The sequence below is a fragment of the Malaclemys terrapin genome, chromosome 4 (genome assembly GCF_027887155.1).
Source record: "Malaclemys terrapin pileata isolate rMalTer1 chromosome 4, rMalTer1.hap1, whole genome shotgun sequence".
Taxonomy (NCBI): Eukaryota; Metazoa; Chordata; order Testudines; family Emydidae; genus Malaclemys; species Malaclemys terrapin.
The window spans coordinates 72,336,256-72,360,998 of NC_071508.1; the positions used below are offsets into that span (position 1 = coordinate 72,336,256).

General features: G+C 49.4%; 1 protein-coding gene across 3 annotated transcripts in view; it reads left to right on the forward strand.

Annotated features, from left to right (window-relative positions):
- Nucleotides 1–24,743, forward strand: part of CAPRIN1 (cell cycle associated protein 1) — a 105,726-nt gene that overhangs the window by 22,260 nt on the left and 58,723 nt on the right. For all 3 annotated transcript variants that reach the window (XM_054025162.1, XM_054025159.1, XM_054025161.1), the window contains exons 3-4: nt 7,011–7,073; nt 22,004–22,090. In XM_054025162.1, coding sequence (XP_053881137.1) covers nt 7,011–7,073; nt 22,004–22,090 — 150 coding nt within the window. The remainder of the gene's footprint in view (nt 1–7,010; nt 7,074–22,003; nt 22,091–24,743) is intronic.

Consider the following 24,743-nt stretch of genomic DNA (forward strand, 5'->3'; position numbering starts at 1 on the left):
ACACCGTGGACCCAAGTGCAGGTGACGCTCCGACCCAAGACCAGGGGGACCGGGACCCCCCCTTGGATCCACTACCACCGGAGGCGTCCTCCTCCTCCTCTCCGGATGAGGCAGTGGCGGGCACTTCATGCACGGGTCCCCCTCCGATAGATCTTCGGGCTCACCAGGATCTCCTGCGCAGGATGGCCCGTAATATGGACCTGCAGACGGAGGAGATAGTGGAGGTGCACGACCCGATCGTGAATATCCTTGGATCGGATGCCCCATCGAGGGTGGCGTTACCCTTGATCCGCACGATCCAAACGAACGCGGATACGATATGGCAGACTCCTGCCTCCATTCCACCTACAGCGAGAGGGGTGGAAAGGAAATACTTTGTCCCATCTAAGGACTATGGGTACTTGTACACACACCCCCAACCGTGTTCACTGGTGGTGGAATCAGTGAATGCACGAGAGCGCCATGGCCAGCAGGCTGCAGCGCCAAAATCAAAAGAGGCTAAGCGGCTTGATCTGTTTGGCCGTAAGGTTTACTCAGCCGGAGGGCTACAACTTAGAGCGGCGAATCAACAGGCGCTACTGAGCCGCTACAATTTCAACTCCTGGAACTCTATGGGGAAGTTTAAGGAGTTGATTCCCCAAGAGTCCAGGGAAGAGTTTGGAGCCATGGTTGAGGAGGGTAAGAAGGTGGCTCGGACCTCCTTACAGGCCTCCCTGGACATAGCGGACTCGGCCGCAAGGACCCTGGCCACAGGTATCGCTATGCGCAGGACCTCCTGGCTCCAAGTTTCGGGTTTGCCCCCTGAATTACAGCAGACCCTACAGGATTTGCCCTTTGAAGGACAGGGGCTGTTCTCGGAGAAGACGGACTCTCGATTGCAGAGCCTCAAAGACTCCAGGACAATCATGCGCTCCTTGGGGATGCATGTTGCGGGTCCCCAGCGCAGACCATTTAGGCCGCAGCCTCAACGTTTTTACCCCACTCCACCTCGTCAGAGACAGGACCCTGCCAGAAGGCGAGGGCGAGGTGGTAGGAGAAGATGGGCTGGCCCTCAACCCGGTCAGAACCAAGGGCCACCAAGACCACCTTCAGGTCCTAGACAGAACTTTTGAAGGTGCGGTTGAGGACGGCGCCCCAGTCATCCCCCAGGATCCAGCTCCCTCCTTTCGGGATCGCCTCTCCCACTTCCACCGTGCTTGGTCCCTTATAACTTCGGACCGTTGGGTCCTCCGCACGGTGGAGAGGGGATACGCTATCCAGTTTTCTTCTATCCCCCCCTCCCACCCCCTTTCCCCGTCCTTCTTCAGGGACCCTTCTCACGAGCAACTTCTTATACAGGAGGTTTCTACGCTCCTGGCCATGGGGGCCATAGAGGAGGTTCCGATAGACTTAAGGGGCAGGGGATTTTATTCCCGTTACTTCCTGATCCCCAAGTCCAAAGGAGGTCTGCGGCCCATCTTGGACTTGCGCGGACTCAACAAATTCGTAGTAAAGTTGAAGTTCCGCATGGTCTCTTTGGGGGCCATTATCCCTTCCCTCGATCCTGGAGACTGGTTCGCCGCCCTCGACATGAAAGACGCATACTTTCACATCTCAATTTACCCACCTCACAGACGCTTCCTGCGATTCGTGGTAAACACGGTGCACTACCAATTTACAGTCCTTCCCTTCGGCCTATCCTCGGCCCCAAGGGTGTTCACGAAATGTATGGCTGTCGTGGCAGCGTACCTTCGTCGGCAAGGGATACAGGTGTTCCCGTACCTAGACGACTGGCTGGTGCGCGGTCGCACCAAGGAGCAAGTTCACGCTCACGTCCACAAGATAGTGCACACATTCAACAAGTTGGGCATCCTACTCAACAAGGACAAATCCACTCTAGAACCTACCCAGAGAATAGAATTCATCGGCGCAGTTCTAGACTCCAGACGTGCACAAGCCATCCTGCCAGACAACCGATTTGGCACCATCACGAACCTCATTCAAGGGCTCAAGGCCTTCCCAACTACCACGGTGAGGTCGTGCCTTACCCTGCTGGGTCACATGGCTTCCTGCACGTACGTAACCAGGCATGCCAGACTTCGACTTCGCCTGCTTCAAACCTGGGTGTCATCAATATACCGTCCACATCGGGACAGCCTGAACATGGTGGTCACGGTCCCGGACTCGGTCCTGGCCTCCCTCACCTGGTGGCTAGATCACACTGTAGTCTGCGAGGGGATGCCATTTCACGCCCCACAACCCTCCCTGCACCTGGTCACAGACGCGTCATCTCTGGGGTGGGGCGCCCATCTCAACGAACACCATACCCAGGGCCTGTGGACTGCATCCCAGTTAGCCCTACACATCAATGTTCGGGAACTGATGGCGGTACGCCTGGCGTGCCAGGCATTCCTCAATCTCCTACGTGGCCGCTGTGTGTTAGTTCTCATCGACAACACCACGGCCATGTTCTACATCAACAAGCAAGGAGGAGCACGTTCGTCAATTCTATGCCAAGAGGCCATTCGCCTGTGGGACTTCTGCATCGCCCACTCAATCCATCTCACGGCATCGTTCCTCCCTGGAGTCCAGAACACTCTAGCGGACCGACTCAGCAGGTCCTTCCAAACGCACGAGTGGTCTATCCGTCCGGACATTATACATTCCATCTTCCAGAGGTGGGGGTTTCCCCAGATAGACCTGTTTGCATCTCGAGACAACAGGAAGTGCCACGTGTTCTGCTCCCTACAAGGTCGAGCTCCGGGCTCCCTCTCGGACGCCTTTCTGCTTCCCTGGAAAGACCACCTGTTTTATGCCTTCGCTCCGTTTCCTCTGGTCCACAAGGTACTGCTCAAACTGCGCAGAGACCAGGCACAGGTAATTCTGATCGCTCCTGCATGGCCAAGACAACATTGGTACACCACACTGTTGGAGCTCTCGGTTCAGACACCGATCCCGCTTCCGTTGGATCCGGATCTCATCTCTCAGGACCACGGCCGGTTGCGTCACCCCGACCTCCAATCACTCCACCTCACGGCGTGGCTGCTCCATAGTTCACCCAGGCAGAGCAGCAATGCTCGCACTCTGTCCAACAGATTCTGCTGAGCAGTAGGAAGCCCTCAACACGCACCACGTACCTGGCCAAGTGGAAGCGGTTCTCTTGTTGGTGCGAACAACGAGCCATGTCCCCGTTGCAGGCACCCATTCCTCTCATTTTGGAATATCTCCTCTCCCTAAAACAGCAGGGGTTGGCGATATCTTCAATTAGAGTTCACCTGGCCGCTATATCGGCCTTTCACCCAGGGGAACTCGCGTCCTCGGTATTCTCTAACCCGATGGTCGTTAGATTCCTCAAGGGCTTAGACCGGATGTACCCACAACAACGTCAGCCCGTTCAGACGTGGGACCTCAACCTGGTTCTCTCCAAGCTCACAGGTCCTCCATTCGAGCCACTGGCCACCTGTTCTCTTTTGTACCTATCCTGGAAGACAGCCTTCCTTGTAGCCATCACCTCAGCAAGGCGCGTTTCTGAACTCAGGGCGCTTACATCCGAGCCCCCTTATACAGTTTTCCATAAGGATAAAGTGCAGCTTCGTCCACATCCTGCCTTTCTCCCTAAGGTGGTTTCTCCTTTTCATATCAACCAGGACATCTTTCTCCCGGTCTTTCATCCCAAACCACATGCCACTCGCCAGGATCAACGTTTGCATTCCCTGGACGTACGAAGGGCCCTGGCCTTCTATATTGACCGCACAAAGCACTTTAGAAAGACGACGCAACTCTTCGTTGCAGTGGCCGACCGAATGAAAGGCTCACCGGTCTCCTCACAACGCCTATCCTCCTGGATTACGTCTTGCATCCGGACTTGCTATGACCTGGCAGGTGTCTCAGCACCGCACCTCACCGCTCACTCCACGAGGGCCCAGGCTTCCTCGACGGCTTTCCTGGCACAAGTTCCGATTCAGGACATTTGTAGAGCAGCGGTTTGGTCATCAGTCCACACATTTACAGCTCACTATGCACTAGTGCAGCAGTCCAGAGACGATGCTGCTTTCGGATCAGCGGTTTTGCACACAGCAATGTCTCACTCCGACCCCACCACCTAAGTTGGGCTTGGGAGTCACCTAATGGAATGGATATGAGCAAGCACTCGAAGAAGAAAAGACGGTTACTCACCGTTGTAACTGTTGTTCTTCGAGATGTGTTGCTCATATCCATTCCAAACCTGCCCCCCGTCCCCACTGTCGGAGTAGCCGGCAAGAAGGAACTGAGGGGGCGCCGGGTCGGCTGGGGTATATATTCAGCGCCATGAAGGCGCCACTCTAGGGGGCTCCACAGCCGACCCGCCGGTGTTGCTAGGGTAAAAATCTTCCGACGATCGTGCACGCGGCGCGCGCACACCTAATGGAATGGATATGAGCAACACATCTCGAAGAACAACAGTTACAACGGTGAGTAACCGTCTTTTTCAGTGGTCCTGCTGCTGCTTACTTGCAGAAGGAAAGCCTAATCTTTTAAGAGCCTGGTAGTACTTCCTGTCCTGATTGCAGTCTGACTCTCCAATCCCCTCAGTCATCCTGTTCCCTCTCCTCAGGAGCCAACTACTGACCCTTCAAATTCAAAACTTCCCAAGTTGCATCGGGGCAGTCTAGGTAGAGCTTCAGCTGAGAGTCCAAACTTCTGTGTCTCTGTGTACCCAGCAGCATACATTCTTTTGGTTTCTGTCTAACATCATACTCTATCGTAGGATAAGTGTTATACAATTTCGCTTAACATCTCCCATTGTACAGATTAACTGTACACAAACCTTAACTCTGACCCAAAGTAAATCGATTTCACCAATATAAATACAACATACATCCACTGAAAAATAAATGTTATATGTGCACATTGAAGCATGTTGATCAGTCTCAAATCATACCATATAGTCATCATATAAATCAGTGTATAAACATTATTTGCAAGAAATGGCAGAACACTTTGTTGAAAAACTGTTATAAATACATTGAACTAAACATGAAAAGAGAATACTTAAATATTAAAATCAAGATCACAGAAATAACATTAAATAGTCCATAGGTGAGAGTTATGGCAGTTTTCTTTTTGACAAAATAGGCATTTTTGTTTGATAAGTATGTTTATTACATGGTCAGTGTATCATTTAGGACAGGAGTGGGCAAACTCTTTGGCCTCAGGGCCACATCTGTGAATAGAAATTGTATGGTGGGCCATGAATGCTCACCAAGTTGCGGGAGGGGGGTGAGGGCTCTGGTTGGCGGTGTGGGGTGCGGGGGGGCGGCAGAAATGAGTTCAGGGTGCAGGAGTGAGCTCCAGGCTGGGGTGGTGGAGTGGGGTGCGGGGGAGGGGGTGAGGGCTCGGGTTGGGGCTCTGGGACGAGAAATTTGGGCTGTAGGAGGTTGCTCTGGGCTGGGACCGAGGGGTTCGCAGGGTGGGAGGGGGGAATCGGGGCAGGGGGTTGGGGCGCGGGGAGAGGCTTCGGTGCAGGCTCCGGGCGGTGCTTACCTTAAGCGGCTCCCGGAAGCAGCAGCATGTCCCTTTTCTGGCTCCTATGCGGCAGCGCGGCCAGGCGGCTCTGCACGCTGCCCTGTCTGCAGGCACTGCCCCTGCAGCTCCCATTGGCTGTGGTTCCCGGCCAATGGGAGCTGCGGGGGTGGTGCTTGGGGTGGGGGCAATGTGCAGAGCAGAGCCCCCTGGCTGCCCCTATGCATAGGAACCAGAGGGGGGTCCATACTGCTGCTTCCAGGAGCCACGTGGTACCCTCTTCCCCGGCTGGAACGCTGGAGGGGGCCATGCCGCTGCTTCCAAGAGCTGCATGGAACGGCCCCCCGACCCTGCTTCCCAGCTGGAGTGCCGGAGCGGGCATGCCCCAGATCCCACTCCCCAGTGGGAGCTCAAGGACCAGATTAAAATGGCTGGCGGGCCACATCCGACCCGTGGGTTATATTTTGCCCACCCCAGATTTAGGAAGTACTTAACTATTTTTGTTTTGTAAGCTGAGTGATAAGTGACAGTTACCTAACCACATTAAACATTTTTGCTTTTGAAGAGTATTGGTTTGACTTTACCAAGCTTGGTTTTGGAGTCTCATTTCATTTGGAGTCATATCTCTGGCAGTTTAGTGCAGTGCATAAGATTTTAGTTCAGGACTGAGCTTGGTTTGTCACTTTTTGGGTTACCAGGAAATGAACACAAAGGAATTAGAAGATATTTGCCTATCTGACTTAACTCTTAAGTCACCAGCAAAAGAAAATGTGTGCGTGCTTTTCTTGTCTTTGATGTATAGAGGTGTCCTACGTTAAATATGAGGAATATTAAGTCTGGTCTGGTCCTTCCTGATTTACTTGAGGACTTGATAGTCACACATGGATTGGCAGTTTTCTCAGCCCATAACTGGAGTGGGGTAGGTGTTGAATCCTAAAAGGTTTTTCTGTCAAATATTAGGAAAATGAATGTTAGCAAAAATAAAGGCTTAAACAGCATAAATAAAAATTGCCTCTTCCCAGTTAATCAGATTTCACTTCCTTGGTACTTGTGATGTATTTCTCTGGTTCTTGTTCTTTAGAGTTTCCCAGAGCAGATAGACCCTGAGCAGTTAGTGTGGAAAAACAAAAATGAAAAAAGCTTCGAGTTGTCTGTATGCACCATGAAACTAAACAGGGCACACACACCTAGTTTTGTTTCTTTGCAGGTCACTTTCAATGCTGATGCAAAGCAACTTTCTGTTGGTTGCAAGAAAGGTCACTAAGATGTGCATTATAGTAACAGAATAAGTGAGATTAAAATATTTCCTCCTTGTAAAAGTATATTTTTAAATGTAAAATGAGTTCAGGTATTTGCATACAAAGCTCATGATCATGTCAGTTTGCACCTTGTGTTACAATGTAATTTCATATAAAATAGGTATTGTGACTTAACACGGGAGGAACCGTAACATAACTCTCACTTCTCTTGTGCATAACTCTTTATGACTTGTAGTACACAAAACATAAAAGCATTTTTTTCCCCCCCAGGGCAAACTTGATGATTACCAGGATCGAATGAACAAGGGAGAGCGCCTTAATCAAGATCAACTGGTAAAAATTGCAACTTCCACAAATCTCTCTTAGCAGGCTGTCAATGCTTGAATTTTTTTTTTTTTTTTTTTTTTTTTAAATATGAACTCAAATTTAAAAGTAACTGGATAGATCTGGCTTCAGCTATACTAATGATAGATTGAAAAGCTGCAAGGATATATTTTGTGTGTTGGTATTTTTGTTTATTTAGGTTCACAATTGTTAGTGTACTGTGGTGAAAACTGACTTAAATATTTAACAGTACTATTGAAATTGATCCGTGGTGGTGCCATAATTAAGGTTATGTTCTGTTTCAGACCTAAAGCAGGAGTTAAGCCTCTTTTATAGGAAAACCGTGTAATGACTGAAAGTTCAGCACATAATCTCAAAATCAAACTTGAATTTTTGGGGGAGTTTCAAGAAAATCTATCAGTTAAAATTTGGCTCCCAAATTCACATTTTGATACCCATAATTTTTTGGACCCTTCTGTCTTAAAAAAAACACAAACTGAACAACTTGTGCATAGGTGATAATTTAGGTCTCTCTCGGCTAATATAAATTGGTTAATTAACAAGGTGAAATAAATTAACATTGACCATAACTGAATCCTTACGTGCTATAGCTAGCTGAGGGAAAATATGATTTACATTTGATGTTCTCATTCTTCATAATATGTGAAAGCTGCCTGGTATGATTTAAGAGAGGAGTAGTACACCACCTTTCTCATATGCCTCATTAATGTTCTTTATCCGGAATTGAGGGCTAACCTGATACATGGAGTTAGCAATTTGAGGAGGATTTGTTACATCAGAAGATCTTTTACAAAAGAAGGCACCTTTGTTAAAGATTAGGTCTTCAGCATAACAGCTGCTGCTGCTTTGATGAAGACCTAGATCTGAACCAGAGCTGCTGACCTAGCTGAACAATCTACTAAACAGGATTATCATCTAAGGTTTTGTCTACACTGGAAATTTATCAGCAAAACTTTTGTCGTTCAGGGGGGTTTAACTCCCCTCTCCCCCGCCCCCTTCCCCTGTCACAACACAAATTTTACTGACGAAAAGCACTGGTTTGAACAGCACTTCGGCAGGAGCGCTTTCCTGCTGACAAACAGCAGCTACACTGGGTTTAGCGGCACAGCTGTGTCACTAAAAGGTGCACAGTGTAGATAAAGCCTACATATCTTGTTGCTTTGTCAAAAATCCTGTTCATGAGACTGTTAAGTAGAGCAGTTTAAAAAAATGGGCTAGCTAGTTGACTGGACCACTTGATCCCTTGGGCCCACAGGCTAACCATCTTTTGGACCACACTGGCTACTTGACAAAAGACAATGACTGATGTGAGCAAATGTTTAAAATCGCTTGGGAAGGAAATTGCCTACCAGGATGTATTGCTTTAAATAATAATTATTTTAATCATGCTTTAAATCAGCAAGCAGGAAACCTTGGTTTAAAACATCTGTTTTAATCTTGTTTTGCATTTGTACTTAGTTATTTTCTTAAGAAAAAATTCATTCTTCAAGTGCTTGCTCATATCGATTCCAATTAGGTGTGCGCGCGCTGCGTGCACGATCGTCGGAGAAATTTTCTACCCTAGCAAATTTTCTACCCGGTGGGTTGGCTGTGGAGCCCCCTGGAGTGGCGCCTTCATGGCGCTGGATATATACCCCAGCCGACCCAGCGCCCCCCTCAGTTCCTTCTTACCACCCCTGACAGTCATTGGATCTATGGAGCTGCGGCATAGCTGTTCTCCACTTTCCCTAGCTTATCCTGTAATTCTTATAGATAGTTGTAGTTATAGTTGTAGTATATTCTTAGATTGTTGTTAATAGTTCATTATTTTAAATAGTTGTAAATAGTTAGCGGGGTTAAGGGGGATATTTCTCCCCCCTTTTCCCCCGGCGCATAGCCGGGCTCATGCCCAAGGCTCCTGGCTTTAAGCCGTGCGTGTCCTGTGCTAAGCCTGTGCCAACGGGAGATCCGCACAACTCGTGTCTGAAGTGTTTAGGAGAGTCCCACCAGACAGATAAGTGCAAAATCTGTAAGGCTTTCAGACCCAGGACTAAAAAGGAGCGGGACTTTAGACTCAAGCAGCTCCTCATGGAGGCGGCACTTAGCCCAGATCCTCCCTCGGCGCACCAAGTTCCAGCACCGAGCGCCTTGGTGCGCAGTGCCCTGGCGGCACCTACCGGTACTACACCGCAAGCAGACGCGGATAAGGCCTCACGGCACTGTCTTCCCTCAGCGTTGCGTCCGCCACAAGCGCCTCGGCGCCGTTCCCTGTCTCCGGGACATGAGACCCCGCAAGACACAGGAGGCCGTTGTCCTACAGGCACCGGCTCCCCCAGTACTGGTGGTAGAGCCGCGTCCGCCTCTAGAGCGCCAGAAGATGCAAATATCTTCTACACCGTTGACTCCGGCACCGGGGGTAGGGCCGTTGAGTCTGGTGCGGACTGGCTCATTGCCTCGGTCCGTGGTGGAGCCATGTCTTCCTAAGCCTATGCCAACTCCAGAGACCTTTGCGACGGCAAAAGACCTCATTGCTCTCACGGAGCCGGCGCCGTCTCAACCTGTGGCACCGCCCGCTCTTCAGACCGTGCAATCCAGGGGCAAGCCTGCCCTGGTACGCCCGCCGTCTCCGAGCGTGGACTTGCAGCACCGCTCCAGGTCTCGGAGCAGGTCCTGATGCTGCTCGCAGTCCCGGCGCCGACTTTCATCCCGGCACCAGTCGTACTCGCGGCCTAGGTCTTCTTCACGGCACCGATGGACGTCTCGGCACCGTCAAGACCACCGGTACCGGTCGGAATCTAGACGTAGTTCTCGGCACCGGTACGAGCGCCGCTCCAGTTCGAGGGGCTGCTCCCGGCACCATGTCTACAGGCAGTCGTCTTCATCTCGGTCCAGATCCGGATCTCGGCACTGACATGGCCAGTGGCACCAATCTCGATCACGGTACCGCTCACCGGCACCGCGCAGGGACCGCTCGCCTATGGACTGGCATTGATCGGTACCGGACCAAGCCGATGCAGCCGCGTTTGGCACTGCCCTGGCCCTTGAGATCAGCGTCTCGCTTATCCGACGGGGCTTCACGATCAGCATACCCTCCCCAGGGTCAGGCTGCCGCTGACTTGAGTCACTGGCAGGAGGGGGCAGAGGACCCCGCGCAGGACCCTACGCGTTGGTCTTTCTGGACCCCGTGGGCGTATCACCAGGCGCAAGGGGCTCCACCATCGGCCTCTCGCTCGGCACAATTCGAGCCCAGAGTCCCGGAGGCCACCATCTCCTGTCCTCCCCCAGGGGGCATGGAGGCTCCCGTGCCTACACCACCTCAGGCCCTAGACCCCGGGGCAGGAGATCGTCCGCTTCAGGGACCCTTAAAACCGGACCCTCATTTGGACCCCTTGCCCCCGGAGGCATCCTCTTCATCTTCCCCGGATGAGGCGGTGGCGGGCACAACAGCCTCAGGCCCTCCCCCAATAGATCTTCGTGCCCACCAAGACCTATTATGTAGGGTGGCACATAACATGGACCTGCAGGCGGAGGAGATAGTAGAGGTGCAGGACCCGGTGGTGAGCATCCTATCAGCTGATGCCCCATCCCGGGTGGCATTACCACTGATTCGTACGATTCAGGCTAATGCCACTACCATATGGCAAACCCCTGCCTCCATTCCACCCACTGCCAGAGGGTTAGAGAGAAAGTACTTCGTCCCCTCCAAGGACCATGAATACTTATATACACACCCTCCACTGTGTTCACTAGTTGTGCCCTCGGTGAACGCAAGAGAGCATCATGGCAAGCAGGCGGCAGCGCCCAAATCGAAGGAGGCTAAATGCTTCAATTTGTTCGGGTGTAAGGTGTACTCGGCGGGAGGTCTGCAGCTCAGAGCCGCGAACCAACAGGCGCTCTTGAGCCGCTACAGTTACAACTCATGGAACTCCATGGGTAAATTCAAAGAGTTGGTTCCCCAGGACTCAAGGGAGGCGTTCGGGGCCTTAGTGGAGGAAGGTAAGAAGGTGGCTAGGACCTCCTTAGAAGCCTCCCTGGACATAGCGAACTCGGCTGCCAGGACACTAGCATCTGGCATAGCTATGCAACGCGTCTCCTGGCTCCAGGTTTTGGGCTTACCGCCAGAACTGCAGCAGACCCTGCAGGATCTACTGTTCGAGGGCCAAGGTTTATTCTCAGACAAGACGGGCTCTCAATTGCAGAGCCTCAAGGATTCGAGAACCATCATGCGCTCCCTGGGGATGCATGTCCCAGGGCCACAGCGCAGACCCTTTAGGCCACAGCCGCAAAGGTTCTACCCTCCCCCGCCTCGTCCGAGACAAGACTTTGCCAGAAGGCGGGGACGAGGTGGTAGACGAAGGTCTACCGGCCCTCAACCCGGTCAGAACCAGGGCCTGCCTAGGCCACTTTCAGGTCCTAAACAAAACTTTTGAAGGTGCGCTCGAGGACGGCGCCCCAGCCACTACCCAGGATCCATCTCCCTCCTTTCGGGATCGCCTCTCCCGTTTCCACCGTGCTTGGTCCCTTATAACCTCGGACCGCTGGGTACTTCGCACATTGGAGAGGGGATACGCTCTCCAGTTTTCTTCGTTCCCCCATTCCCCGTCCCTCTTCAGGGACCCTTCTCACGAACATCTCCTTACACAGGAGGTTTTTGGCCTCCTCTCCATGAGGGCCTTAGAGGAGGTTCCCCCAGAGTTAAGGGGCAGGGGGTTCTACACTCGCTACTTCCTGATTCCCCAAAGCAAAAGGGGGTCTACGTCCCATTTTAGACTTATGCGGACTCAACAAATTCATAGTAAAGTTGAAGTTCCGCATGGTCTCCTTGGGGACCATCATCCCTTCCCTGGATCCTGGAGACTGGTTCGCCACCCTCAACATGAAGGACTCATATTTTCATATAGCAATTTATCCCCCACACAGGCGCTTCCTTCGATTTATAGTAAATAAGGTGCACTACCAATTGGCCGTCCTTCCCTTCGGCTTGTCCGCCGCTCCAAGAGTGTTCACCAAATGTATGGCTGTCGTGGCAGCATACCTTCGTCGACAAAGGATACAGGTGTTCCCGTATCTAGACGACTGGCTGGTGTGCGGCCGCACCAGGGAGCAAGTTCAAGCTCCCGTCCAGATAATACTGCAAACATTCCACGAGTTAGGCATTCTGCTCAACAAAAAAAAGTCCACTCTGGAGCCAACCCAGAGAATAGAGTTTATCGGGGCAGTCTTAGACTCCAGACTCACCCGAGCTCTTCTACCAGACAGTCGGTTTCATGCCATCACAGACATCATCGAGGGCTCCAGGTCTTCCCAATTACCACAATAAGGATGTGCCTCGGCTTGTTGGGGCACATGGCCTCTTGAACTTACGTAACCAGGCATGCCAGACTTCGGCTTCGTCCACTTCAGGCCTGGGTATCGTCGGTGTACTGTCCTTATCAGGACAACCTGAACTTGCTGGTCACGGTACCGAACTCCGGTCCTGACCTCTCTCACCTGGTGGCTGGATCACAAGGCGGTTGGCGCAGGAATGCCGTTTCATGCCCCACAACCCTCCCTGCACCTGGTCACGGACGCTTCATCTCTCGGTTGGGGTGCTCACCTCGGAGAGCACCACACCCAGGGCCAGTGGACCGCATCCCAACTAGCCCTGTATATCAGTGTTCGAGAGCTGATGGCCGTGCGTCTAGCCTGTCAGGCGTTTCTCGGTCTCCTGCACGGCCGTTGCGTGTCAGTCCTCACAGACAACACCACGGCCATCTTCTACATCAACAAGCGAGGAGCTCGGTCAATTCTCCTATGCCAAGAGGCATTCGCTTGTGGGAGTTCTGCATTGCCCACTCGATACATCTCATGGCATCGTTCCTCCCTGGAGTCCAGAACACTCTAGTGGACCGTCTCAGCAGCTCCTTCAGAAGCACGAGTGGTCGATTCGCCCAGACATCATCTATTCCATCTTCCAGAGGTGGGGATTTCCCCAGGTCGACCTGTTCGCATCTCGAGCTAACAGGAAGTGCCACATGTTCTGCTACCTACAAGGGCGATCTCCGGGCTCCCTTTTGGACACTTTCCTTCTGACATGGACAGACCAGCTGTTCTATGCTTTTCCTCCATTCCCACTGGTCCACAGGGTACTGCTCAAGCTACACAGAGACGAGGCACGTCTCATTCTAGTCACTCCAGCTTGGCCAAGACTGCACTGGTACACCATGCTTCTGGAGCTATCGTTTCAAACTCTGATCACGCTTCCCTTGTGCCCAGACCTGATCTCAGGACCACGGCCGACTGTCACCCCGACGTGGATGCTCCATGGCTAAATCGGATAGAGCTACAATGCTCACATCCCGTGCAACAGATTCTGCTGGGAAGTAGAAAGCCCTCTACACGGACCACTTACTTAGCCAAGTGGAAATGGTTCTCCTATTGGTGCGCGCAGCGGGCTACGCCCTCCTTGCAGGCGTCAATTCCCTTTATACGCCAATATTTCCTATCCCTGAAACAGCAGGGCTTGGCGATATCTTCAATCAGGGTTCACCTGGCCACTATATTGGCGTTCCACCCAGGAGAACTCGCTTCCTCGGTCTTCTCTAACTCGGTGGTCGTTAGATACCTCAAGGGCTTAGACCGGTCATACCCACAGCAATGCCAACCCGTTCCGGTGTGGGATCTTAACCTGGTTCTTTCCAAGCTCACAGGGCCCCCGTTCGAGCCATTGGCTACCTGCTCACTCCTTTACCTATCTTGGCTACCAGGAAGGCTATTTTCCATCACTTCAGCAAGGTGTGTTTCTGAAATCAGGGCGTTTACGTCTGAGCCTCCATACACAGTTTTCCATAAAGACAAGGTGCAGCTTCGCCCCCACCCTGCCTTTCTTCCCAAGGCAGTTTCACCTTTTCATGTGAACCAGGATATATTTCTCCCGGTCTTCCATCCTAAGCCGCATGCCACCCGTCAAGACCAGCGTATGCATTCCTTGGACGTACGCAGGGCCCTGGCTTTCTGTATTGAGCGTACAAAGCCGTTTAGGAAGACGACACAACTCTTTGTTGCAGTGGCCGACCGGATGAAAGGCTTACCGGTCTCCTCACAACGTCTCTCCTCTTGGATCACGTCCTGCATTCGTGCTTGCTACGACCTGGCCGGTGCCCCGACGCTGCGCCTCACCGCCCACTCCACGAGGGCTCAAGCCTCCTCGACTGCCTTCCTGGCTTGAGTCCCGATCCAGGACATTTGTAGAGCTGTGGTTTGGTCATCGGTCCACACCTTCGCCGCTCACTATGCGCTGGTACAGCAGTCCAGAGACAATGCTGCATTCGGATCAGCAGTTTTGTACACAGCGATGTCTCACTACCAAGCCTTACCTAGGCGGTGGGGTCGGAGTCACCTAATTGGAATCGATATGAGCAAGCACTCGAAGAAAAAACAGTTACTCACCTTTGTAACTGTTGTTCTTTGAGATGTGTTGCTCATATCCATTCCAAACCCACCCCCCGTCCCCATTGTCGGAGTAGCTGGCAAGAAGGAACTGAGAGGGCTCTGGGTAGGCTGGGGTGTATATATCCAGCGCCATGAAGGCGCCACTCCAGGGGGCTCCACAGCCGACCCACCGGTGTTGCTAGGGTAGAAAATTTCTCCGACGATCATGCACGCGGCGCGCGCACACCTGATTGGAATGGATATGAGCAACACATCTCTAAGAACAACAGTTACAAAGGTGAGTAACTGTTTTTTCTCACTGATTGGTGTAAACATTAAAACATGTTGATTTGCCATTAAATATACCATTTGCACTGCATTTGGTACTTTCTGCTAACCTAGAGGATCTATTATGTCTGCCCACAATTACTTAATCAATTATACAGCTCATCATTTATTCAGAAATGGTGAATGACACACTTATTTGCCAGATAAATTTTTATTCGGGATTTGTCAAGTTGCAGTTGGATGGAAATTGAAATTAAATTAAAAATACACAAACAGCATTTTAAATTTATTGTTATTAGTTAAATAAAACTACCTTAAATGCACTGGATATTTAAGTTTATAAAACATGTTTTGTATTTAGAATTAACTGATTTTTCAGCTAAGGAAGCACTAACTATTAGTGAATGAACATATTGCCACCATCATGATCAAAATGCCTAAAGATGCAGATAGGTCACCAGGGGGGAGGAGTCGGAGTGTGTGTGTGGTTTCAAAAGTACCTGTGCAGCAGGGTCGATCGATTTTTAAATCACCAAGTGCCTTGATTTAACATCAATTTTAATTCCCTTTTCCATTTGTACTTCAGTTATTTTCAAACGAAAGGTGATAATAGAACCTTTACACTAGATTTGATGCATCTTTTTGCTACCTAGAAAGGTACACATTTAAACGATTAGTTTAATATTTTCAGATTCCTATTAAGTGTGTGTGTGTGGGGGGTGTATAGTATGTTAAAAAATGGTGAATGATACATTGCTTATTTACAAGATAACTTTGCTCATGATTCATGTCAAGCTGCATTAAGACGGTAACTGAAAATTAATTAAACACAAAATGGTGCATAAAATGTATATTTATTAAGCAAGACAACTTTAAATGTTTTGGATACAAAACTTGTCTTTATTAAAACATTGAACATTTTTTACAACTAAATGATTTATAAAACAGAGGGATTGACTGTAGTCGGTGAATTAAACTGATTTTCAGGTCAGCCTGGGAAAATTTTCAAATATGCCTATGTTAAAAGTTCCTGCTCGCCTATGTTTCATGAAAGTGACAGTCTTCCAAGTTACTTAGGCTCACTTATTGTGCCATATTTATAAAGCTTGATCTCAAAAGATTTTCTGCTGGTTCTTTGATTAAATAGACAAGCAGCCTTTAATGTTTTTGATAGAGGCTTTTGGATTCAGCATATTTATTTTTTTTATTTAAGTGTTTTAAGAGATTACAAGAAGTTCAGGCCTTAACATATCTTAATTCAGATTTCATTTTAAATAGGTTTACTTTTAAAAAGAAAAATGTATTATTTAAATAGTCAATTTAAAAAAAAAAAAAGGCTTAAATTTTTTGTTTTAATCCACCCTGCAAAGCAGATTGGACATCTAAATCCCACTAGTCACATGTCTGCATCTTATGTACTTAAATAACTTTTGAAAATCTGGCCCCATGTCCTTCTAGTTTTTAGAATTCGTAGATCTCATCCTCTCGCACTCATTCTTTATTCATAATTTAGAAGAGGAAAACAAACTTTCCTGCTTTTTCAGCTCCCCAGTTTCTCAATTTTGAATGAATTAGTCCAAATGAAGAAAATATTCTCTCTGCACCTACTAACTAAGCTGAACCCAGAGTCGTCTTCATGTAGATGTAAGCATGTATTCCACTTAGGCATGCGCCCACCTAAGGGTATGTCTACACTACGAAATTAGGTCGAATTTATAGAAGCCGGTTTTATAGAAATCGGTTGTATACAGCCAATTGTGTGTGTCCCCACATAAAATGCTCTAAGTGCATTAGGTCGGCAGACCGCGTCCACAGTACCGAGGCTAGCGTCGACCTCCGGAGCGTTGCACTGTGGGTAGCTATCCCACAGTTCCCGCGGTCTCCGCCACCCATTGGAATTCTGGGTTGAGATCCCAATGCCTAATGATGGAAAAACAGTGTCGCGGGGGGTCCTGGGTACATGTCGTCAGGCCCCTCCCCCTCCGTCAGAGCAACGGCAGACAATCGATTCGTGCCTTTTTACCTGGATTACCTGTGCAGACAACATACCACGGCAAGCATGGAGCCCGCTCAGCTCAGCGTCACCATATGTCATCTGGATGCCGGCAGACGTGGTACTGCATTGCTACACAGCAGCAGCTAATTGCCTTTTGGCAGTAGACGGTGCAGTATGACTGGTAGCCGTCATCGGCTATCTGGGTGCTGGCAGACGTGGGGTTGCATTGCTACACAGCAGCAGCCCCTTGCCTTTTGGCAGTAGATGGTGTATTACGACTGTTTCGATCAGATGATGGCTGAAATTCCATATGTCCCCCAATCATATTTTGTTGCCTTCCCAATGATTATGGCGGCTATCAGTCGTAGTACACTATTTTCTGCCAAGCACTCAGAAGATGCTGCGGGCTATCAGTCATGCTGCACCGTCGGCTGCCAGCTTAAGATCTAAAAAATAGATTTGTTCTGTATTCATTTGCTTCCCCCTCCCTCCGTGAAATCAACGGCCTGCTAAACCCAGGGTTTTGAGTTGAACGTTTGGGCGGGCCATTCTGTGTGATTAGTTGTTTGTGTTTCTCCCTGATGCACAGCCACCTTTGTTGATTTTAATTCCCTGTACCTGTACGCCATGTCGTCACTTGCCCCTCCCTCCGTCAGACAATAGTTTTGCGCCTTTTTTCAGACCAGACGCCATAGCACTGGGATCATGGAGCCCGCTCAGATCACCACGGCAATCATGAGCACTATGAACACCACGCGCAGAGCCAGGACATGCCAAAGCAAAACCAGGACCAGCTGATGAGGCAATTGCAGCACAGCGACGAGAGTGATAAGGAAATTGACATGGACATAGACCTCTCACAAGGGACAGGCCCCAGCAATGTGCAAATCCTGGTGTTACTGGGGCAGGTTCATGCCGTGGAATGCCGATTCTGGGCCCGGGAAACAAGCACAGACTGGTGGGACCGCATAGTGTTGCAGGTGTGGGACGATTCCCAGTGGCTGCAAAACTTTTGCATGCGTAAGGGCATTTTCATGGAACTTTGTGACTTGCTTTCCCCTGCCCTGAAGTGCCAGAATACCAGGATGAGAGCAGCCCTCACAGTTGAGAAGCGAGTGGCGATACCCCTCTGGAACCTTGCAATGCCAGACAGCTACCGGTCAGTCGGGAATCAATTTGGAGTGGGCAAATCTACTGTGGGGCTGCTGTGATCCAAGTTGCCAGGGCAATCAAAGACCTGGTTATATCAAGGGTAGTGACTCTGGGAAACGTGCAGGTCATAGTGGATGGCTTTGCTGCAATGGGATTCCCAAACTGTGGTGGGGCGATAGACGGAACCCATATCCCTATCTTGGCACCGGAGCACCAAGCCACCGAGTACATAAACCGCAAGGGGTACTTTTCAATGCTGCTGCAAGCCCTGGTGGATCACAAGGGACGTTTCACCAACATCAACATGGGATGGCCGGGAAAGGTACATGATGCTCACGTCTTCAGGCACTCTGGTCTGTTTCAAAAGCTGGAGGAAGGGACTTTCTTCCTGGACCAGAAAATAACCGTTGGGGATGTTGAAATGCCTATAGTGATCCTTGGGGACCCAGCCTACCCCTTAATGCCATGGCTCATGAAGCCGTACACAGGCAGCCTGGACAGTAGTCAGGACCTGTTCAACTACAGGCTGAGCAAGTGCCGAATGGTGGTGGAATGTGCATTTGGACGTTTAAAAGCGCGCTGGCACAGCTTGCTGACTCGCTCAGACCGCCGCGAAAAGAATATCCCCATTGTTATTGCTGCTTGCTGTGCGTTCCACAATATCTGTGAGAGTAAGGGGGAGATATTTATGGTGGGGTGGGAGGTTGAGGCAAATCGCCTGGCCGCTGATTACGTGCAGCCAGACACCAGGACGGTTAGAAGAGCACAGCAGGGCGCGGTGCGCATCAGAGAAGCTTTGTAAACGAGTTTTGTGACTGGCCAGGCTATGGTGTGAAACTTCTGTTTGTTTCTCATTGATGAACCCTCGGCGCCCCCCCCCCCCCCCCCCCGTTCACTCTACTTCCCTGTAAACGAACCACCCCACCCTCCCCTCCCCCCTTCGAGCACCGCTTGCAGAAGCAATAAAGTCATTGTTACTTCACATTCATGTATTCTTTATTAATTCATCACACAACTAGGGGGATAATTGCTAAGGTAGCCTGGGAAGGGTGGGGGAGGAGGGAAGGAAAAGGACACACGCAATTTAAAACTTTAAAACTTTAACACTTATTGAAGGCCAGCCTTCCGATGCTCGGGCAATCATCTGGGGTGGAGTGACTGGATGGCCGGAGGCCCCCGCACCGCGTTCTTGGGCGTCTGGGTGAGGAGGCTATGGAACTTGGGGAGGAGGGCTGTTGGTTACACAGGGGCTGTACTGACGGTCTCTGCTCCTGCTTCCTTTCCTGCAGCTCAACCATACGCTGGAGCATATCAGTTTGATGCTCCAGCAGCCGGAGCATGAACTCTTGCCTTCTGTCTGCAAGCTGACGTCACCTATGATCTTCAGCCCGCCACTTGCTCTGTTCATCCCGCGATTCAGCCTGCCACCTCTCCTCTCATTCATATTGTGCTTTTCTGTAGTCTGACATTGACTGCCTCCACGCATTCTGCTGTGCTCTGTCAGCGTGGGAGGACATCTGGAGCTCTGAGAACATATCATCCTGAGTCCGCCGTTTTCTCCTTCTAATCTTCACTAGCCTCTGTAAAGGAGAAACGTTTGCAGTTGGTGGAGGAGAAGGGAGAGGTGGTTAAAAAAGACGCATTTTAGAGAACAATGGGTACACTCTTTCATGTTAAATTTTGCTGTTCGCATTACACAGCACTTGTGCTTTCGTTACAAGGTCGCATTTTTCCTCTTATATTGAGGGCCTGCCAGTTTGGTGTGAGAGATCACTTACGCAGTGCCAGGCAACAGATTTCGGCTTGCAGGCAGCCATGGTAAGCCACAGTCTTTTGGCTTTCTTAACCTTCTTAACATGTGGGAATGGTTTCAAACAGTAGCGCCCTCATTTCCCATACCAAGCACCCTTTGGGTTGGCCATTTAATATGGGTTTTGCAATGTAAAAGGAGCTGCAGTTTCCGGGTTAACATGCAGCACAAACCCAACTACCCCTCCCCCCCACCCCCTACCTAATTCTCTGGGATGATCACTTCACCCCTCCCCCCCACCGTGTGGCTAACAGCGGGGAACATTTCTGTTGAGCCGAGCAGGAACGGGCACCTCTGAATGTCCCTTTAATAAAATCATCCCATTTCAACCAGGTGACCGTGAATGATATCACTCTCCTGAGGATAACAAAGAGAGATAAGGAATGGATGTTATCTGCATGCCAGCAAACACCAGGACCATACGCTGCCATGCTCTGTTATGCAATGATTCCAGACTACGTGCTACTGGCCTGGCGTGGTAAAGTGTCCTACCATGGCGGACGGGATAAGGCAGCCCTCCCCAGAAACTTTTTGCAAAGGCTTTGGGAGTACATGAAGGAGAGCTTTCTGGAGATGTCCCTGGAGGATTTCCGCTCCATCCCCATATACGTTAACAGACTTTTCCAGTAGCTGTACTGGCCGCGATTGCCAGGGCAAATTAATCCTTAATCATTAAACACGCTTGCTTTTAAACCGTGTATAATATTTACACTCACCAGAGGTCCCTTGTGTGCCCTCAGGGTCTAGGAGCACGCCTTGGGTGAGTTCGGGGGTTACTGGTTCCAGGTGCAGGGTGATAAACATATCCTGACTGTTGGGGAAACCGGTTTCTCTGCTTCCTTGCTGTGTGCTATCTTCTTTGTCTTCATCATCATCTTCCTCGTACCCCGAACCCGCTTCCCTGTTGCTCTATTCTCCATTGATGGAGTCAAAGCACACGGTTGGGGTAGTGGTGGCTGCACCCCCTAGCATGGCATGCAGCTCCGTGTAGAAGCAGCATGTTTGCGGCTCTGCCCCGGACCTTCCGTTTGCCTCTCTGGCTTTGTGGTAGGCTTGCCGTAGGTCCTTAATTTTCATGCGACACTGCTGTGCGTCCCTGTTATGGCCTGTGTCCTTCATGGCCTTTGAGACCTTTTCTAATATTTTGCCATTTCGTTTACTGCTACGGAGTTCAGCTAGCACTGATTCGTCTCCCCATACGGCGAGCAGATCCCGTACCTCCCGTTCGGTCCATGCTGGAGCTCTTTTGCGATCCTGGGACTCCATCACTGTTACCTGTGCTGATGAGTTCTGCGTGGTCACCTGTGCTCTCCTCGCTGGGCAAACAGGAAATTAAATTCAAAAGTTCGTGGGGCTTTTCCTGTCTACCTGGTCAGTGCATCTGAGTTGAGAGCGCTGTCTAGAGCGGTCACAATGAAGCACTGTGGGATAGCTCCCGGAGGCCAATAATGTCAAATTCCGTCTACACTACCCCAATTCTGACCTACAAAGGCCGATTTTAGCGCTACTCCCCTCGTCGGAGGTGGAGTAAAGAAACTGGTTTAAAGGGCCCTTTAAGTCGAAAAAAAGGTCTTTGTGTGAACGTGTCCAGGCTTAATTCAAATTAACGCTGCTAAATTTAACCTAAACTCATAGTGTAGACCAGGCCTTAGTGGAATACACATCTGCATCACATCTTAAAGCACCACAGTTACAGTAAGTAACGGTTTCTTATAGTAAAAGTAGGCCTTAACATAGTTGGTAATTTAAAGTTTAATTTTAAACAAGTTTGTTTATTAAAAAGAAATATGTATTAAATATCCGGTTTTTGCTTTTTTTTCTTTAAAATTCTCAATTTTTATCCATCCTGCTTTCCACCCTTTTTCTAGACTGCATTAATTGTAGGTTAGTCTGACCTGGGTTAGTTTTCAAAATGTTTTGTTTTGCTTATGACTTTCTAGGAGTTGCTTTTTGTTTTCATGAGACTTGACCCATTTTTAGTTGACTAAAATAGTGATCACGCTAAATATTAAAACAACTCTCTCGTGCATGTGCATATGCACGCCAGCCCCCTTATTCCAGAAAGCTAAGTCCTTAACGCTTCAAATATTTGCATGTCTCTTCTACTCAATATATTTGAAGCCTCAAATATCAAACCCTAACCTCTCATTAGTAGTAGTCTCATTACTGTTTAAAGATGCTTAACTTATTTTTAGAGCACGACAGTGCTTTATGCAGAAAGTTATCACTTGGAAGTGCATATCTCTTGCTTTGTAGTAAGTGTCACTTTAATTTTTTTTCAAGGATGCAGTGTCTAAGTACCAGGAAGTCACGAATAACCTGGAATTTGCTAAAGAACTGCAGAGGAGTTTCATGGCTCTGAGCCAAGATGTAAGTAAAGGATTGAAAATCAGATGCAGGCTAACTGTTGAAATAGGAAAAACTAAACTATTTTCTACAAATAAGTGATATTGAATGACGTTTTATCTAGAAAGAACCTAATGCACGTTATTTTTTTTATATTTGACTTCTTAAATTGCAACGTGTTAAACACTTATCTGAAAATAAGGATGCATTTAAACTTCTGACTTACTCTTTTTCTGAGTCTTTCAGACTCAATTCAGTATATTGTCCCAGCAAGTTGGTTTCCTGTTAAAAGAAGTTGAGCTCAAAAAGTCTTTGTTTAAAAGATTTTCTGTAACGCTTAACAGCATGAAAAAAATTAATGTATTACTTTCTTCTTTGAATTCTAAGGCCTTTAAAGCACTTGACAAAACGTAACCAAAAATAATGAAATGCCTCACAATCCACTGAACACATTACATGAGTGCTATACAACAGTAACCCACCAGTTCAGTAACGGTAAAATTGTCATAAACCAACAAATTAAAAAGGAAACAGGAGGGATGCCACAGATATATTTAGGCTTTTGTTCAGAGTCTGAGAGTGGGTTTTTTAAAAAATATTTATATTGCAGGCCCCCTTATGCTAGGCCACTATGCCATAATAAATTATAGTCTCTGCCTCAGATAAATTAGGCCTTGTCTACATTACAAAATTAAGTCGACCTAAATTAGGTTGATGAACAGCTAACATAATAATTACTGCGTTGTGTGGCACTGATAGCTGGAGCCCTCCAGTCCTGGGGCCGACAGCCAGAGCTGTCAGTGGCAGGGCTGATGGTTTGGGCTGTGGGGCCAGCATGAACACTGCGTTGCCCTAGCTACATCAACCTAAGCGCTACACCTCTTGTGAAGGTGGAGTTAAGTTGATGGAGTGGGCGACTTACATCAGCAGGAGCACTCTTGTAGTGTAGACACTTAGAGTTAGGACGATGTAAATTGCGCTACATCCACCTAACTCTGTAGTGTAATCCAAGCCTGAGAGTGAACCCTATTACTCTGAGAGGACATACGAATACAGGAAAGTTGTCAAGTCAGATAAGACATGGCTCTCATAAAGGAAAATTTGAGTCTTAAAGTTAACTGGATATGACTAAAGTGAAGATTCTTTGTTCAAATGTTGTTTATAGGTTAAAATAATCTTCTAATGAACAGTGCTAAACTATTAATACTTATTTTCATATATCTTAACATTTTAATTTTATTGGAAATTCTATTGGATGTGTAGAAATTTCGAATTCTGTGAACTTCCTTTCTTTGTTTCCTCTGTCTACTGCCTCAACCATAGCAAGGTGTACTAAACCTCTTCAGTCATACTGCTACTCCTGAAGGAATTCTGCACCAAAAAAATAAAAATTCTGCACACAATATTTTAAAATTCTGCAAGTTTTATTTGTCAATAAATAAATGTGGAGACTCCAGCATAGCAGTGGGGAGCACAGGCCACTGGTTTCACGGAAGTGGGAGATCGCCAAGTCAGTGTCCCACGAGCAAGGGAGTGTTGATGCTGCATCCGGCAGTGCAAGGGCCGGGCCTGCCCCTCCGCACCAGAAGTGGGCAAGTAGGCTTGGGCAGGCAAGGATCCAAGTGCGATGGGGGGGCTTAGTGTGTTGGTATCTAGATGTGGATTGAGAGGGTTTTGTGTGGGGCAATCTGGGTGAGGGTGGCTCAGTGGGGTGTGTGAGTGTGGGGGAATCTGGGTGCATGGAGGCTAATTGGAGGGGTTCTGAGTGCAGGGGTAATGGGACTCTGCAGGGGGATCCAGGTGAAGTGTTTGGGCCTCAGCGGCGGGAGGGGTCTGGTTGTGGGGGGAATGAGGCATGGCAGGAAGGCTCAGCAGGGGGAGGGGTCCAGGTACTGGTGGCTTGGGGCTTGGTGGGGTATGAGTTTGGGTGTGTGGGGGCTTGTTGGGGTGGTGCGGCGGGGTGGGGTGAGGCTTGGTGGGTTGAGTGCAGGGGCTCAGCAGAGGATGGTCTTGGGTGTAGGGGTCCAGATTAAGGGGGGGATAGGCTCAGCGGAGGATTTGGGTGTAGGAGGGCTTGGGATTGGCATTTGATTGCAGGTGATTGGTACGGGTCTGGGTGCAGAAGGATGAGGCTCGGTGAGGGGGTCCGGATGCATGGGGTTGGGTGGATGGGAGAACAGCTCCCCATACTCCACTCCAACTGTGATCGAGGAGCGGTGGGGGCAGGAAACAGGTAGGCAGGGGTGTGGAACTTCCTGCAACCATGGGATGTGTCTGATGCAGCCCTGGCTGCCCTTTGCAGGGGAAGAGAGAGTCCTATCTTCCCCCAGCCCACCTAGGACTAGCAACTGAGCCCAGTGAAGGGTAAGAGCCATTGGCTGGGGCAAACACAGCTGCCCCCACCGCCCCAGCAGAGATTTAATGCTCCGCTGGCTGTTCCAGGCACCCAAAATTAGCACCTACACTGTTTAGGAGGGACACGTGACCACTCTTGCGGCTTAGGTTTGCTTTGCTTTGGAAGTGAAGGGAAGCAATCTGCAGGGGACATGAGCTCTGTGAACGTAGAGTGGGGCAGAATTCCCCCAGGAGTATACCGCATTGAGTTTCTCAACAAAAGAACTGAAAGACAGTTGGGCTGCTCTGCCTATGTACTTGTGTGGGGGAGGGATAATGAGGA